At 43.3% G+C, this 14,050-nt stretch overlaps 2 protein-coding genes across 2 annotated transcripts; one reads left to right on the forward strand and one right to left on the reverse strand.

Moving 5' to 3' along the window:
* Nucleotides 1–312: 312 nt before the first annotated feature.
* mrpl54 (mitochondrial ribosomal protein L54) lies at nt 313–2,254 on the reverse strand. The gene is made up of 3 exons (XM_035761626.1): nt 2,048–2,254; nt 1,170–1,326; nt 313–967 (listed from the first exon to the last, which is right to left on the reverse strand). The coding sequence occupies exons 1-3, from the start codon at nt 2,172–2,174 to the stop codon at nt 835–837; spliced, it is 417 nt and encodes a 138-aa protein (XP_035617519.1). The 5' UTR covers nt 2,175–2,254; the 3' UTR covers nt 313–834.
* Nucleotides 2,255–11,060: 8,806 nt separating this feature from the next.
* Nucleotides 11,061–12,698, forward strand: fam32a (family with sequence similarity 32 member A). The gene is made up of 4 exons (XM_035761606.2): nt 11,061–11,227; nt 11,567–11,708; nt 11,849–11,902; nt 12,009–12,698. The coding sequence occupies exons 1-4, from the start codon at nt 11,151–11,153 to the stop codon at nt 12,075–12,077; spliced, it is 342 nt and encodes a 113-aa protein (XP_035617499.1). The 5' UTR covers nt 11,061–11,150; the 3' UTR covers nt 12,078–12,698.
* The last annotated feature ends 1,352 nt before the right edge of the window (nt 12,699–14,050 follow it).

Raw genomic sequence — 14,050 nt, forward strand, 5'->3', positions numbered from 1 at the left:
TTTAGTCTATCTTCACCTTCTCTATCTATGCCAATAGATTCACACCAACACTCAGCTTCAGGGGGAAATATACAGTATATCTAAGAATGCATTTTGACAGGTAGCCCCTTTTCTGATTTTTTTCAACAATTGATTTTTTGACCAATCAGATCAGCTCCGGAAAAGAGCTGTTGAGAAAAGATCTGATGTGCTTGACCAATTAGTGGAAAAAATATCAGAATTGTGAACTCAGCCAGAGAAGCTTGGAATGATCAACAAACTCAACCACATGTTGCAGATTAATCAAAATAATAATAAAAACAGAAACAGTCATTGAATATAGAATGATGTTTATTCACCATCGATAGACAAACTCTTGCATGAAATAAATAGACCTCAACGGGTATTTATTCAGGTGTTCACTCTGATAAATGACAAGAATAAACAAGGCCTTAATTTTTCTGAAAGTATCTAGCACCGCCATGCATCGATCACAGAGTATTCCAGATGCCATCTGCAAGATGTGAATCAAAACTCCTACTCTCACATAACATGTGAAAATGTAATGTGTGATATTTTTCAAAGAAGCTTATAGATGGTAACATTTGAGATAAGAAATCAAAAGGCAAAAGTTAAGAATAATAAAAAATCCAGGCCTTTCTTTTTGACTTTACTTACAACAAGTCCAAGTTCTCAAGTTGATTGGTGATTCCTTTTCAGCAGAAAGATGACATACTGACTGACAGTATTGAGTCAGTCAGGTTACAGCTATGCTGTAGTGTCTGGTGTACACAGAACACAGATCTGCAGAGAGCAGCTGATCACTGAGGGGCTCTCTTTCACTGGCTCTGGGTCCTACAGCTTCTTCCCTTTGTGTAACCTGTTAAAGCGCAACATGTGCTCCTTCCTCAGGACCTTCCAGTACTCATGGCTATCTGGCTCCAGCTCATGGATATTCTTAGGGGGACCCAGCTGCAACCGGAACAGCCTGGGAGGCAAGAGAGGTAGCAGCTTGGTGTCACTTAAATTATTCATGTGAAATGCTTTGTAATTATTAATTAATAACATGATATGTTTAAAACAAAACCTGCTATTCATGGACATGAAGTTGAGCATTAATAAAATATCCCAGAAAAACATAACTGATCTCCAGCTATCTTCTCAAGGTAGTACCATATTTGAGCACTTACCACTCTGGGTACTCCTCGGGAGGTTTCAGTGCAGGGTCTTCTCCTTGCTTAAAAATGTTGACTCCAACAGCGTGAGAGGTGAGCTTCACAGGGTCCTTACAAACCTCCGGTCCCTTCAGCACATCTTTCACCATACCCTTGCCCTTCCCTTTGGCAGCTGGGAGAGAAAGTAAGTTGGGATGAAAACAGGTTATGACTCATTCTATACTTTAGCACGGCTTTCACTGGTCTTATTACAAAACATGGAACAATGAGTTAGAGAACATGAACTAGATTGGACTTCTGCTTTGTTCTAGTCTCATGCTTGGTTCTAGCCATCTCTCCCCAGTGTTTTTGATAAACATATATGAAATTGTTTCCATTTATAGATTATTTTTTTACAAGTCTTACAAACAGTTACATTTATTAATTGATCTGGAAATGCAATAGCATATATTTAACATCATTGGCTCAAGATATTGTCCTGAATGCTAAGTGGCAAGGAAACACTCCGATTAAATTCTAAAGATCCAGTGCCTTGAGATAAACTTCACAGTTAGAGATAACATGCAAAAGCAAGGCAGATGCTATGATTCAGTGGGAGGGTGTGAAATAATTATTTGGATTGCACATGCATTCACGCAGGAAGTTATGACAGGAACTGTGGTACATAGCAAGTAGCTAGCTACATCACTATATTGATGCTATAATTATTCATACTGTAATCAAAGAAATAACATTGCTCATCATGCCTGTAATGTACCTGTTCCTGGGTTCATCACCCAGTTGTCTTTTCTAATAGTAACTAGCTAGCTAGAGACATTTTCTTGGAAACATATTATCCACAGCACCATTTTATTGTGGGGGAGAAGGATTTTTATAGACGCCATTTTACTTACCAACTTTCTTTGCATATCCACACGTCGGAATTCTATACAACAGGTTACTCATACAAAATCTCACAGGTGTATTGGTCGCAAAGCATTTAATTCTCATTGTAGAGCAGAATAATCCGTACCCTGCCATCCTTTCTTGCGGTCAGGGATAACACAAATGGCCACCATGCATGTCTTTGACATTCATAATCGCCACTTCCGGGTAACTTCTTCCTCTAAGGAAAAACGAGCGTATCAGCCGTCGCTGATTTTCTATTGCACGTTACTGCCACCTGCTTGGAGGAATGCATGCGATCAATGTGCCTCTATGCGACAGCAAAGTACCAATCATTAAACTCATCTGCATAACATCGAGAGAGGAAGATATCCACAACAACAGGTGGACACAGAAATCTGGTGTAGGTGGTTGATCAACACTGGACTGTGACTGGATCAGAGATGGATGGAAAGGTAGAGGGGTTAGTAGTTAAGGAGGACGGGATGGAGTGTAGTGATGGAGTGGAAAAAAGTAGAAGTTTCGTAAGAGTAAAGGTTAAGAAGAAGAGGAAGCCTGAGGAGCCTTTGCAGGTCTTGTCAGAGGAGAGTAGTGATGATGAGGGAGGTTCGGTTCACAGTGTTGTACTGAGAGAAGTGGAGTTCAAGGTGTTGGTGAAATTTAAGGATCAAGGTGGACTTACGGTGGTGAGGCCTATTGCGTTGATGAGGGATTTGGAGAGTAAAGTAGAAGAGTTTGTGTCTGCTAAAGTTCTTCGTGATGGAAGTTTGGTGGTGGTGCGTTTCAATGCTAAACAGTATGAGTTGGCACTCAAACTCAAGCAGGTATGTAAACGTGTGGTTGATAGTAGCATGCCGGATCAAACTGGACGGAAGTGGGCGAAGGGCATTATTACATGAGAAAGGAAGAAGGTGGATAGCTTGTCAGTGCTACTCAACTTTGAGGATCTGGTATTGCCAGGAAAACTTAGGATTGGGTATATGAGTTACTATGTGCGAGCATATGTTCCGAAACCATTGCATTGCTATAACTGTCAAAGGTTTGGGCGTGTAGCTGTGGTGTGTAAAGGCAAAAGGAGATGTGCAAAGTATGGTGGAGAACATGCATTGGGGAGATGGGGTCCAGTTAAAGTGCTGTAACTGTGGGGGTGCCCATAGTGTAGCATATGGGGGTTGTTCAGTGATGAAAAGACAGGTGGGAAGTGCAGCAGGTGAGGAGTGAGCTTAACATCTCGTATGCAGAAGCAGTGAAGGTAGTTCACACAGAAACAATCGGGGCACCTAGAAGAGCAGGTATTCCAGGGCCAATTGGGGTGTTGGTTGGGCATGATGGGTGGAGCAGTCCGTAGAGATAAGGTGGCAGGGAGAAGATGGGGGTGTGTTACCTTTATAAAGTGAGGGATCCCTAATAGGTGTGTGGGAGAGGGAGTGGAACAGGAGTATGTAGTGGTGGAGGTGTGGTTGGGAGGGGGGAATATGGTAATAGTGAACTTTTACAACCCGTGTAAGAGACTGGAGTTGCGGGTCCTTGGGAATGTAGAAGGTCAAGATAGGAGATGGGTAATGTGGTGTGGGTATTTTAATACTCATAGTACACTCTTGGGAGGGTGACAGACTTAGGTAAATGGACAAGTGTTGGAGAAACTACTGGATGAGAAAGGGCTTGTGAGTCTTAATGACGGCTGGGGAACAGGATTGACCCAGTAACTGGAAATGAATCTTCTCTGGATCTTACTTTGATCTCAAGTTCAATGGCAGGCAGATGTGGTTGGAAGGTTTTGGAAGAATCTGCAGTGGGTAGTGATCACTATCCTATCATATGTACTGTAGAAATGAGGGAGGAAGAATTGGTAGGAAATGGATTGAGGAGATGGATATTTGGGAAAGCGGAGTGGGTTTTGTTTCAGGAGTTGAGTGAACAGGAGTTGTCTCAGGTAGATCTTAATTCAGCTATAGAAACAGTCGATGCAATAAGAGGAGCAATAGTAGGATCCACAAGGCAGGTGGTACAGAGGGGAGAAAGAGTAACGCAGTCCAATAGTGGAGTGATGAGTGTAGAGAAACAGTGAAGAGTAGGAAAAGGGCTTTCAGAATGTTGAAAACATACCATAATTACAGCTAAGAGGGAGTATTGGAGGACATCCGGGGGGTCCTGGATCAGAGAGAGATGGTGGGGGATACATTGAATAAACCTTTTACATTGGCTGAGATGAAGAGAGCATTAGCTAGAACTGCCTGGAAGTTGGAAGCAGGTGGTAGTGGTGCCAATACGGAAACCTGGAAAAGACCATACTAGTCCTTCAAGCTATAGGCCGATAGAGTTGACATCTCATGCATGTAAAATTATGGAAAGGATGATAACGGAAAGACTGATGTACTTTCTAAAGAGTAGAGGACTGTCACAATATCAAAGGGGGTTCAGGAAAAGTAGGGGGAACGATGGAACCTGTATTGTGTCTCGAGTCAGTCATACTTAAGGCACAGGCAAATAAAGAGGTGGTGGTAGCCATTTTCTTTGATGTAGAGATGGCTCGTGATATGATGTGGAAGGAAGGCCTACATATCAAGCTGGATAACATGGGGGTTGGACAAAGGGTTTTTAACTGGATACATTTGATTTTTGGGGCGATCAATACGAGTGAGGGTGGGGAGCTCTGTCAGAAAGCTATGAGGTAGATAATGGTACCCACCAGGGAAGTGTCATTAATAACAGCTGGTGCGCGATGTCTAACATTAAAGTCTCACGGTATTGCTCGCCAAAGGTGGAGTACTTTATGATAAGCTGTAGACCACACTATCTACCAAGAGAGTTCTCATCTATATTATTCGTAGCCGTCTATTTACCACCGCAAACCGATGCTGACACTAAGACCACACTCAACCAGCTGTATAAGGCCATAAGCAAAGAAGAAAATGCTCATCCAGAAGCTGCAAACCATTACAGACTACAAAGGGAAGTACAGCCGGGAGCTGCCCAGTGACACGAGCCTACCAGACGAGCTAAACTACTTCTATGCTCGCTTCAAGGCAAGTAACACTTAAACATGCATGAGAGCAACAGCTGTTACAGAAGACTATGTGATCACGCTCTCCAAAGGCCGATGTGAGTAAGACCTTTAAACAGGTCAACAGTCACAAGGCTGCAGGGCCAGACGGATTACCAGGACATGTACTGTGAGCATGCGCGACCAACTGGTGAGTGTCTTCACTGACATTTTCAACCTCTCCCTGTCCGAGTCTGTAATACCAACATGTTTTAAGCAGACCACCATAGTCCCTGTGCCCAAGAACACTAAGGTAACCTGCCCAATGACTACCGACCCTTAGCACTCACATCTGTAGCCCTGAAGTGCTTTGAAAGGCTGGTCAGGGCTCACATCAACACCATTATCCCAGAAACCCTAGACCCACTCCAATTTGCATACTGCCCTGACAGATCCACAGATGATGCAATCTCTATTGCTTTGCACACTACCCTTTCCCACCTGCATAAAAGGAACACCAATGTGAGAATGCTATTCATTGACTACAGCTCAGCGTACAACACCATAGTGCCCTTAAAGCTCATCACTAAGCTAAGGACCCTGGGACTAAACACCTCCCTCTGCAGCTGGATCCTGGACTTCCTGACAGTCCGCCCACAGGTGGTAAGGGTAGGTAACAATATATCCGCCACGCTGATCCTCAACACAGGGCACCCTCAAGGGTGCGTGCTCAGTCCCCTCCTGTACTCCCTGTTCACTCATGACTGCACGGCCAGGCACGACTCCAACACCATCATTAAGTTTGCTGAAAAGTGACTATGCCTCCTGTGATGCATAGTCACTTTAGCATATTACCTTGACTAACCTGTCCCCCGCACATTGACTCTGCACCGGTACCCCATGCATAATATTGTTGTTGTTATTTTATTGTGTAACATTTAATTATTTACTTTCGTTTATTTAGTAAATATTTTCTTAACTATATTTATTGAACTGCATTGTTGGTTAAGGGCTTGTAAGTAAGCATTTCACGGTAAAGTCTACACCTATTGTATTCGGCGCATTTGACAAATAAAGTTTAATTTGATTTGATTTTGATATGATTAGTCCTTTGTTGTTTTCCATTATGATTGACAATGTATTCTCTCAGGTGAGATCTGATATTATGAGGTCGTTGTTTGCGGATGATGGGAGTGCTGTGGAATCGAGGGAGAAATATTACCCATAGAGCCAGAAGAGTTCAAGAAGTGATGAATGAAGTAGAGCAGTGGTCCCTCAGGTGGGGCTTCAAGTTTTCAATTGAGAAAACACAGAGTGTGTTTTTTTCTAGAAGGAAGGTTGGGGAGGAAATATACTTGAAGTTGTATGGAAGGAATCTGGGGAGGGTTTAGGTTCCTGGGCTTCTGGTTTGACACTTGAAATGACATGGACGGAGCATATTAAGAGAGTAGTTGTCAAAGGAAAGAAAATATTGAATGTGATGGATTGCTTGTCAGGAGTGGAGTGGGGGCAGATAGAATGGCATTGAAAATTATATACACTGCTCAAAAAAAATAAAGGGAACACTTAAACAACACAATGTAACTCCAAGTCAATCACACTTCTATGAAATCAAACTGTCCATTGACAATTGACAATAAATTTCACATGCTGTTGTGCAAATGGAATAGACAACAGGTGGAAATTATAGGCAATTAGCAAGACACGCCCAATAAAGGAGTGGTTCGGCAGGTGGTAACCACAGACCACTTCTCAGTTCCTATGCTTCCTGGCTGATGTTTTGGTCACTTTTGAATGCTGGCGGTGCTTTCACTCTAGTGGTAGCATGAGACGGAATCTACAACCCACACAAGTGGCTCAGGTAGTGCAGCTCATCCAGGATGGAACATCAATGCGAGCTGTGGCAAGAAGGTTTGCTGTGTCTGTCAGCGTAGTGTCCAGAGCATGGAGGCGCTTCCAGGAGACAGACCAGTACATCAGGAGACGTGGAGGAGGCCGTAGGAGGGCAACAACTCAGCAGCAGGACCGCTACCTCCGCCTCTGTGCAAAGAGGAGCAGGAGGAGTACTGCCAGAGCCCTGCAAAATGACCTCCAGCAGGCCACAAATGTGCATGTGTCTGCTCAAACGGTCAGAAACAGACTCCATGAGAGTGGTATGAGGGCCCGATGTCCACATGTGGGGGTTGTGCTTACGGCCCAACACCGTGCAGGACGTTTTGCATTTGCCAGAGAACACCAAGATTGGTAAATTAGCCACTGTTGCCCTGTGCTCTTCACAGATGAAAGCAGGTTCACTAGACCTCATGTGGCTGGAGTGTGTCAGCAGTTCCTCCAAGAGGAAGGCATTGATGCTATGGACTGGCCCACCCGTTTCCCAGACCTGAATCCAATTGAGCACATCTGGGACATCATGTCTCGTTCCATCCACCAATGCCACTTTGCACCACAGACTGTCCAGGAGTTGGCAGATGCTTTAGTCCAGGTCTGGGAGGAGATCCCTCAGGAGACCATCCGCCACCTCATCAGGAGCATGCCCAGGCGTTGTAGGGAGGTCATACAGGCACGTGGAGGCTACACACACTACTGAGCCTCATTTTGACTTGTTTTAAGGACATTACATCAAAGTTGGATCAGCCTGTAGTGTGACTTTTCACTTTAATTTTGAGTGTGACTCCAAATCCAGACGTCCATGGGTTGATAAATTTGATTTCCATTGCTAATTTTTGTGTGATTTTGTTGTCAGCACCTTCAACTATGTAAAGAAAAAAGTATTTAATAGGAATATTTCATTCATTCAGATCTAGGATGTGTTATTTTAGTGTTCCCTTTATTTTTTTGAGCAGTGTATATATATATATAGCGTTGTTAAGGTCATCAATGGATTATGGAAGTATAGCATATGGATCAGCAGCTTAAACATTTAAAAAAAAATGCTAGATGTTATCCAGGCCAAAGCCCTAAGAATATGTTGTGGAGCACTAAAGACCTCCCCGGTGGCAGCAATGCAGGTAGAGTTGGGAGAGATGCCGTTTAAGTTAAGAAGACAGCTGGCCATGACATATTGTGTAAATCTACAAGGACATAAGATTACACATCCTACAAAAAAGGTGAACTAAATCTGAATACAAGCTTTGGGTGGATAGGCAATTGCATGGCGAGAGAGATGGGGTTGTTTGGGAGGGAGTTCAGCCCCTTTGCGGTTCTCGCTGCTTTCCCACCTTGGTTTGTCCCTCAGCCAGTGATAGATCTAGGGTTGCTTGAGAAGGTGTTGAGGAAGGAGTTGATTCAGTTGTAAGTGAACATTTAAGAACACAATATTTTAATATTTTATACTACACTATTATATACTATTATACACTATACTATTATATACTATTATATATATATATAATATTATATACTTTAATATATTCACAGATGGATCTAAGAACCCTAAAACAGGGACGACGGGGCAGTGACGAAAAGAGCAACGGATAATTTATCTGTTTATACAATGGAGTTGTTTTGCCATACTATTGGCTGCAGAGAGGGTAGAGGAGGTGAGGCCAGAATTCATGTGTGTCTCAGAGAGGAAAGGATGTATTGTATGAGGTTTTGCAGTGCTTGTATAGGGTGAAACAGATGGGGTAAATCCTACCCAATCATCCCTTCTCCCTAAGGAAACGAAATACATAATGAAATACTACATCCCTTTTAGATTTCCCCAGCAGTTCACTTAATCTTGGCCTTTCAACCCCATTACTCCTCAAATCCAATAACAATCACTCCCTTTCTCTCACATATTTCTGGCACTGAAATAGAATATGTTCCACTGTCTCCATCTCCTCCTGACTATGATCACACCTCCCAGTCGGATGTTTCTCCACCAATTTCAATGTACTATTTAGCCTTGTGTGTCCCAGTCTCAGCCTTGTGAATACACTTTCCTTCCCTTCTCTCTCGGCCTGAGGACTTCCCTGCCCCCACCTTTTCCTGGATCTTATACAGGTGTCTTACCTTACTCTCTCTGTTCCACAATTCTTGCCACTTTTAACCACTGTTCTTGTTAACCCCTTGGCTTCTGCTTTACTGATTCCGCCTGGCTACGCCTGGCTACTCCAACCTCGGCCAACAGCTCCGCCCCCCCCGCAGCTCCTCGCCCAAGCCTCTCCAGGTTCTCCTTTACCCAAATCCAGATAGCAGATGTTCTGAAAGAGCTCCAAAACCTGGACCCGTACAAATCAGCTGGGCTTGACAATCTGAACCCTCTATTTCTGAAACTATCCGCCGCCATTGTCGCAACCCCTATTACCAGCCTGTTCAACCTCTCTTTCATATCGTCCGAGATCCTCAAGGATTGGAAAGCTGCCGCAGTCATCCCCCTCTTCAAATGGGGAGACACCCTGGACCCAAACTGTTACAGACCTATATCCATCCTGCCCTGCCTATCTAAGGTCTTCGAAAGCCAAGTCAACAAACAGGTCACTGACCATCTCGAATCCTTTGCCTGGTTCACCAACTACTTTGCAGACAGAGTTCAGTGTGTCAAATCGGAGGGCATGCTGTCCGGTCCTCTGGCAGTCTCTATGGGGGTGCCACAGGGTTCAATTCTCGGGCCGACTCTTTTCTCTGTATGTATCAATGATGTTGCTCTTGCTGCGGGCGATTCCCTGATCCACCTCTACGCAGACGACACCATTCTATATACTTTCGGCCCGTCATTGGACACTGTGCTATCTAACCTCCAAGCGAGCTTCAATGCCATACAACACTCCTTCCGTGGCCTGCAACTGCTCTTAAACGCTAGTAAAACCAAATGCATGCTTTTCAACCGATCGCTGCCTGCATCCGCATGCCCGACTAGCATCACCACCCTGGATGGTTCCGACCTTGAATATGTGGACATCTATAAGTACCTAGGTGTCTGGCTAGACTGCAAACTCTCCTTCCAGACTCATATCAAACATCTCCAATCGAAAATCAAATCAAGTCGGCTTTCTATTCCGCAACAAAGCCTCCTTCACTCACGCCGCCAAGCTTACCCAAGTAAAACTGACTATCCTACCGATCCTCGACTTCGGCGATGTCATCTACAAAATGGCTTCCAACACTCTACTAAGCAAACTGGATGCAGTCTATCACAGTGCCATCCGTTTTGTCACTAAAGCACCTTATACCACCCACCACTGCGACTTGTATGCTCTAGTCGGCTAGCCCTTGTTACATATTCGTCGCCAGACCCACTGGCTCCAGGTCATCTACAAGTCCATGCTAGTTAAAGCTCCGCCTTATCTCAGTTCACTGGTCACGATGGCAACACCCATCCGTAGCACGCGCTCCAGCAGGTGTATCTCATTGATCATCCCTAAAGCCAACACCTCATTTGGCCGCCTTTCGTTCCAGTACTCTGCTGCCTGTGACTGGAACGAATTGCAAAAATCGCTGAAGTTGGAGACTTTTATCTCCCTCACCAACTTCAAACATCAGCTATCTGAGCAGCTAACCGATCGCAGCAGCTGTACATAGTCTATTGGTAAATAGCCCACCCATTTTCACCTACCTCATCCCCATACTGTTTTATTTATTTACTTTTCTGCTCTTTTGCACACCAATATCTCTACCTGTACATGACCATCTGATCATTTATCACTCCAGTGTTAATCTGCAAAATTGTAATTATTCGCCTACCTCATGCCTTTTGCACACATTGTATATAGACTCCCCCCTTTTTTCTACTGTGTTATTGACTTGTTAATTGTTTACTCCATGTGTAACTCTGTGTTGTCTGTTCACACTGCTATGCTTTATCTTGGCCAGGTCTCAGTTGCAAATGAGAACTTGTTCTCAACTAGCCTACCTGGTTAAATAAAGGTAAAAAAATACAAATAAAATAATAATTGACAATTCCATCGCAACATTAGGATGTTTAAGAGCCTGCTTGGCGATAATACCCACTTCTCCATCCCCCTCTACTCCCACGTGAGCTGCTAACCAGAGGAGCATAACAAATACCCCCATCGATTTAGACCTCCACTGTCTCTGATCCACACTCCAGTCTCGTTGGGGGCGGTAATGCGCCTTAAAGTTGTTTGCCAACAGAATAATATAAATCCACAGAAGAAGAAGACGACGAATCCACAACAACAAAGATGTCGGATCAATACGCCACCGTTCAGAAAGGCTCCCTGAAATTAAAAGGGATTGGAGTTGTTTCCGCTGGTAAAAAGTATGTATTTCATGTTATTATTACTTATAAGTCAGTGTGCTCTAAAACCTATGTATCTATTTCACCTTGGTCGGACGTGAAAGAGTAGCTAGCTCTGGCCCCATTAACCAGCTAAATTCGCTAACTAGCTAAAGTTAGCTTCGCTACAAGCTCACATGGTAACAACAGCAACATCATCGGTTGTTCACTGTAAATTGTTACATACGTAGCTAGTGTCAGCCTATTTAAATTCATGTAGCTTTAAGTGCAAGTAATCAGACATGTAGGCCTAATATAGTATTTCCCTCAAAGCTTTAGTTGGTGTAACGTTACCGACCATTTTATTTATTTATTTATTAGAAAGAAGAAGAAGGACAAAGAGACGAAGCGTTTGGAGCAGCAAATTAATACAAATCGAAACGAAGAGGAGGAGACCAAGAGTGGATACATTGACAAAAGAACACCAGCTCAAATTGCATTTGACAAGATGCAAGAGAAGAGGGTAATTCTCATTGTTCTAGATAAATGTATTGTCCAACTGATGTTAAAGCATTGAAATAGATACAATGTTGGTCATGGGATGAAATACTTAGTTTACCATTATCCCCCCCCCCACACACACACCTTTTTAATTTCTTTCAGCAAATGGAGAGGATTTTAAACAAAGCAGAAAAAACTCACAAGAGGAGAGTTGAGGTAAGACATTTTATGCAGTTACTGTAATTCTGAAAATATGCTTGGGGAGAGTTGAGTTGTACAAACCCCTGGCATTTACTATAAACAACAGTATTTTTTGTTGCAGGATTTCAACCGTCACCTGGACAGCCTGACAGAACATTACGATATTCCTAAAGTCAGCTGGACCAAATAAAGAGGACTACTGGATCACTTTTATTTTAGAATATGCTTTAGAAATTCCTTTTATGCCCATTGTGACACATGCTGTCATTGGTTCGTTAATATGTCATTTGGGTCAGTTCTTAAATTCACTCTGGCTATCTCCTCAGATTTAATAGTACTCTCGTCTGTGTGCCAGAGCGCAGAATAACTGATGAATTTGATCATGCTCAGCACCTGTTGAATATGGTAGTTTGTTGCTAGCAGCACAGTTACTCACCAACGCTCTGGATAACATAAACAGCCTAACCAGCTCTGCTAGGGAGAGTAAAATGATCAGTGAGGTGTTCTCTCATTTGTCTGGAAGTAGCTAGCCAATGTTAGCCAGTTAGCTTGGGTGCTTGACTGCTGTGTGAGGTCAGAACACTCAAATTAATCCTACTCCTCAGCCAGAGCTTCCAGTGTATGCTCTGAATTCATGAACATACAATCAAAGTTCTGAATTTACAAATGCACAAAGTGCACTCCGGCACTCCAGAGTGACTTTACGAACACACCCTTTGTGAATACATTTGTTCCATATGCTGAATTATACTAGATTACACAGGAATGCTGTTGTAATCATGTGTATTTGATTAAAGTGAGTTACCTTTCATTGTATTTGGAAATTTACTCATTTATACACCATAATATTGATTGTTGGAGTTGGCTGTGTGTAGTTAATTGCTGTAAAGATGGCATTTTCCACAGGCCAAACTGCAGAGCCATCTATTTGTGAAGGAGAGGCATGGAGATCCTACAATTATTATTATAGCCCCAAATTGTTTAAGTAGGTGTGCTGATCTCAGATCAGTTTTGGCCTTTAGATCATAATGCATATGATTATATGTACAGATCCTTGATTAGCATTCCTATTCTGAAACACTTTGTGTATATGTGCCCTGGTCTCTTATACCACCACATGCATAAGTAAGTACTGTGTATTCTCCAAGGTAATTCAAATTTGTAATAGAAAACAATATGGACCAAATTATGTCGTATGAATGAAAAATGTTGTCTTGGAAAAGGTGCTGCTAGAACATAGTTTCCAACTCTAGCAGCAGTTTTGGGGTAGAGAGAGGTTGTGAGGGCAGCATGGAGGAGCATAAAGTGATTCTGAAGTTTAGGGAGGAAGGGGGAGTTGGGGTGATGAGTCTGTGAAGGTTGTGATACAAGAGTTGATCGGGGAAGTTGGCAATGCTAAAGTGTTAAGAGATGGGAGCTTGTTGGATTTCTGTAAGGACATGGCGCAGAGGGGAAAAAGCTCTGAGTGAAGTAAATAGGGAAGTGTAAGGTGGTGTCGAGCAGCTGGCCTGAACAAGCAGGGAATCAGTGTATTAAAGTGGTGATGACGGGTGCCTTGGCACTAAAGAGGTAAGCGTCAACTTGAAGACATTGTAAACGTTCAAAGATTCAAAGCAACAAGGGGTGATGTTAGTGTAGATAGCCAATCTATTCTGTTACACTTCAAGAACCGGGTACTGCCAAATATAGTAACCATAGGATATATGAGCTATTATGTGAGGGTTTATGTCCCGAAGCCTTTAAGATGTTATAACTGCCAGAGGTTTGGGCATGTGGCAACAGCATGTAAAGACAAAACGAGGTGTGCTAGGTGTGGAGGGGAGGATGAGTATGGCAAGTGTGGGGATGGTGTACAACCAAAGTGCTGCAGCTGTGGGGGTGCTCATAGTGTGACATATGATGGGTGTGAGGCAATGAAGATAAGAGAAAGCTGGTGACATTCATAGCAAGAGCTATCAATAGCACTGCTAAAGTAGTGTCTAAAACAGAGGATTCAGCTCATAGTGAAAGTGGCTGGGAGACATCAGTTTATGATAGTTGACATGGGAAGAGGTTTGAGATCACCTCATCAGCCGAGGGTGAAGTCATGCATTACTGGATGGCCAAGTGATGGAAAATCTGATGGAAATGAAAGATCTGGTGTGCCTGAATGATGGCTGAGGG

This window comes from Oncorhynchus keta, chromosome 22 (assembly GCF_023373465.1).
Source record: "Oncorhynchus keta strain PuntledgeMale-10-30-2019 chromosome 22, Oket_V2, whole genome shotgun sequence".
NCBI lineage: Eukaryota > Metazoa > Chordata > Actinopteri > Salmoniformes > Salmonidae > Oncorhynchus > Oncorhynchus keta.

Coding starts and splice junctions, on each gene's coding strand:
- mrpl54 (XM_035761626.1), bottom strand. CDS start 2,174: ATGGCAGGGTACGGATTATTCTGCTCTACAATGAGAATTAAATGCTTT. Junction 1,327..2,047: donor TGGATATGCAAAGAAAGTTG/GTAAGTAAAATG, acceptor TTTCTCTCCCAG/CTGCCAAAGGGAAGGGCAAG. Junction 968..1,169: donor CCCGAGGAGTACCCAGAGTG/GTAAGTGCTCAA, acceptor CTTGCCTCCCAG/GCTGTTCCGGTTGCAGCTGG.
- fam32a (XM_035761606.2), top strand. CDS start 11,151: ATGTCGGATCAATACGCCACCGTTCAGAAAGGCTCCCTGAAATTAAAA. Junction 11,709..11,848: donor ACAAGATGCAAGAGAAGAGG/GTAATTCTCATT, acceptor AATTTCTTTCAG/CAAATGGAGAGGATTTTAAA. Junction 11,903..12,008: donor CTCACAAGAGGAGAGTTGAG/GTAAGACATTTT, acceptor TTTTTGTTGCAG/GATTTCAACCGTCACCTGGA.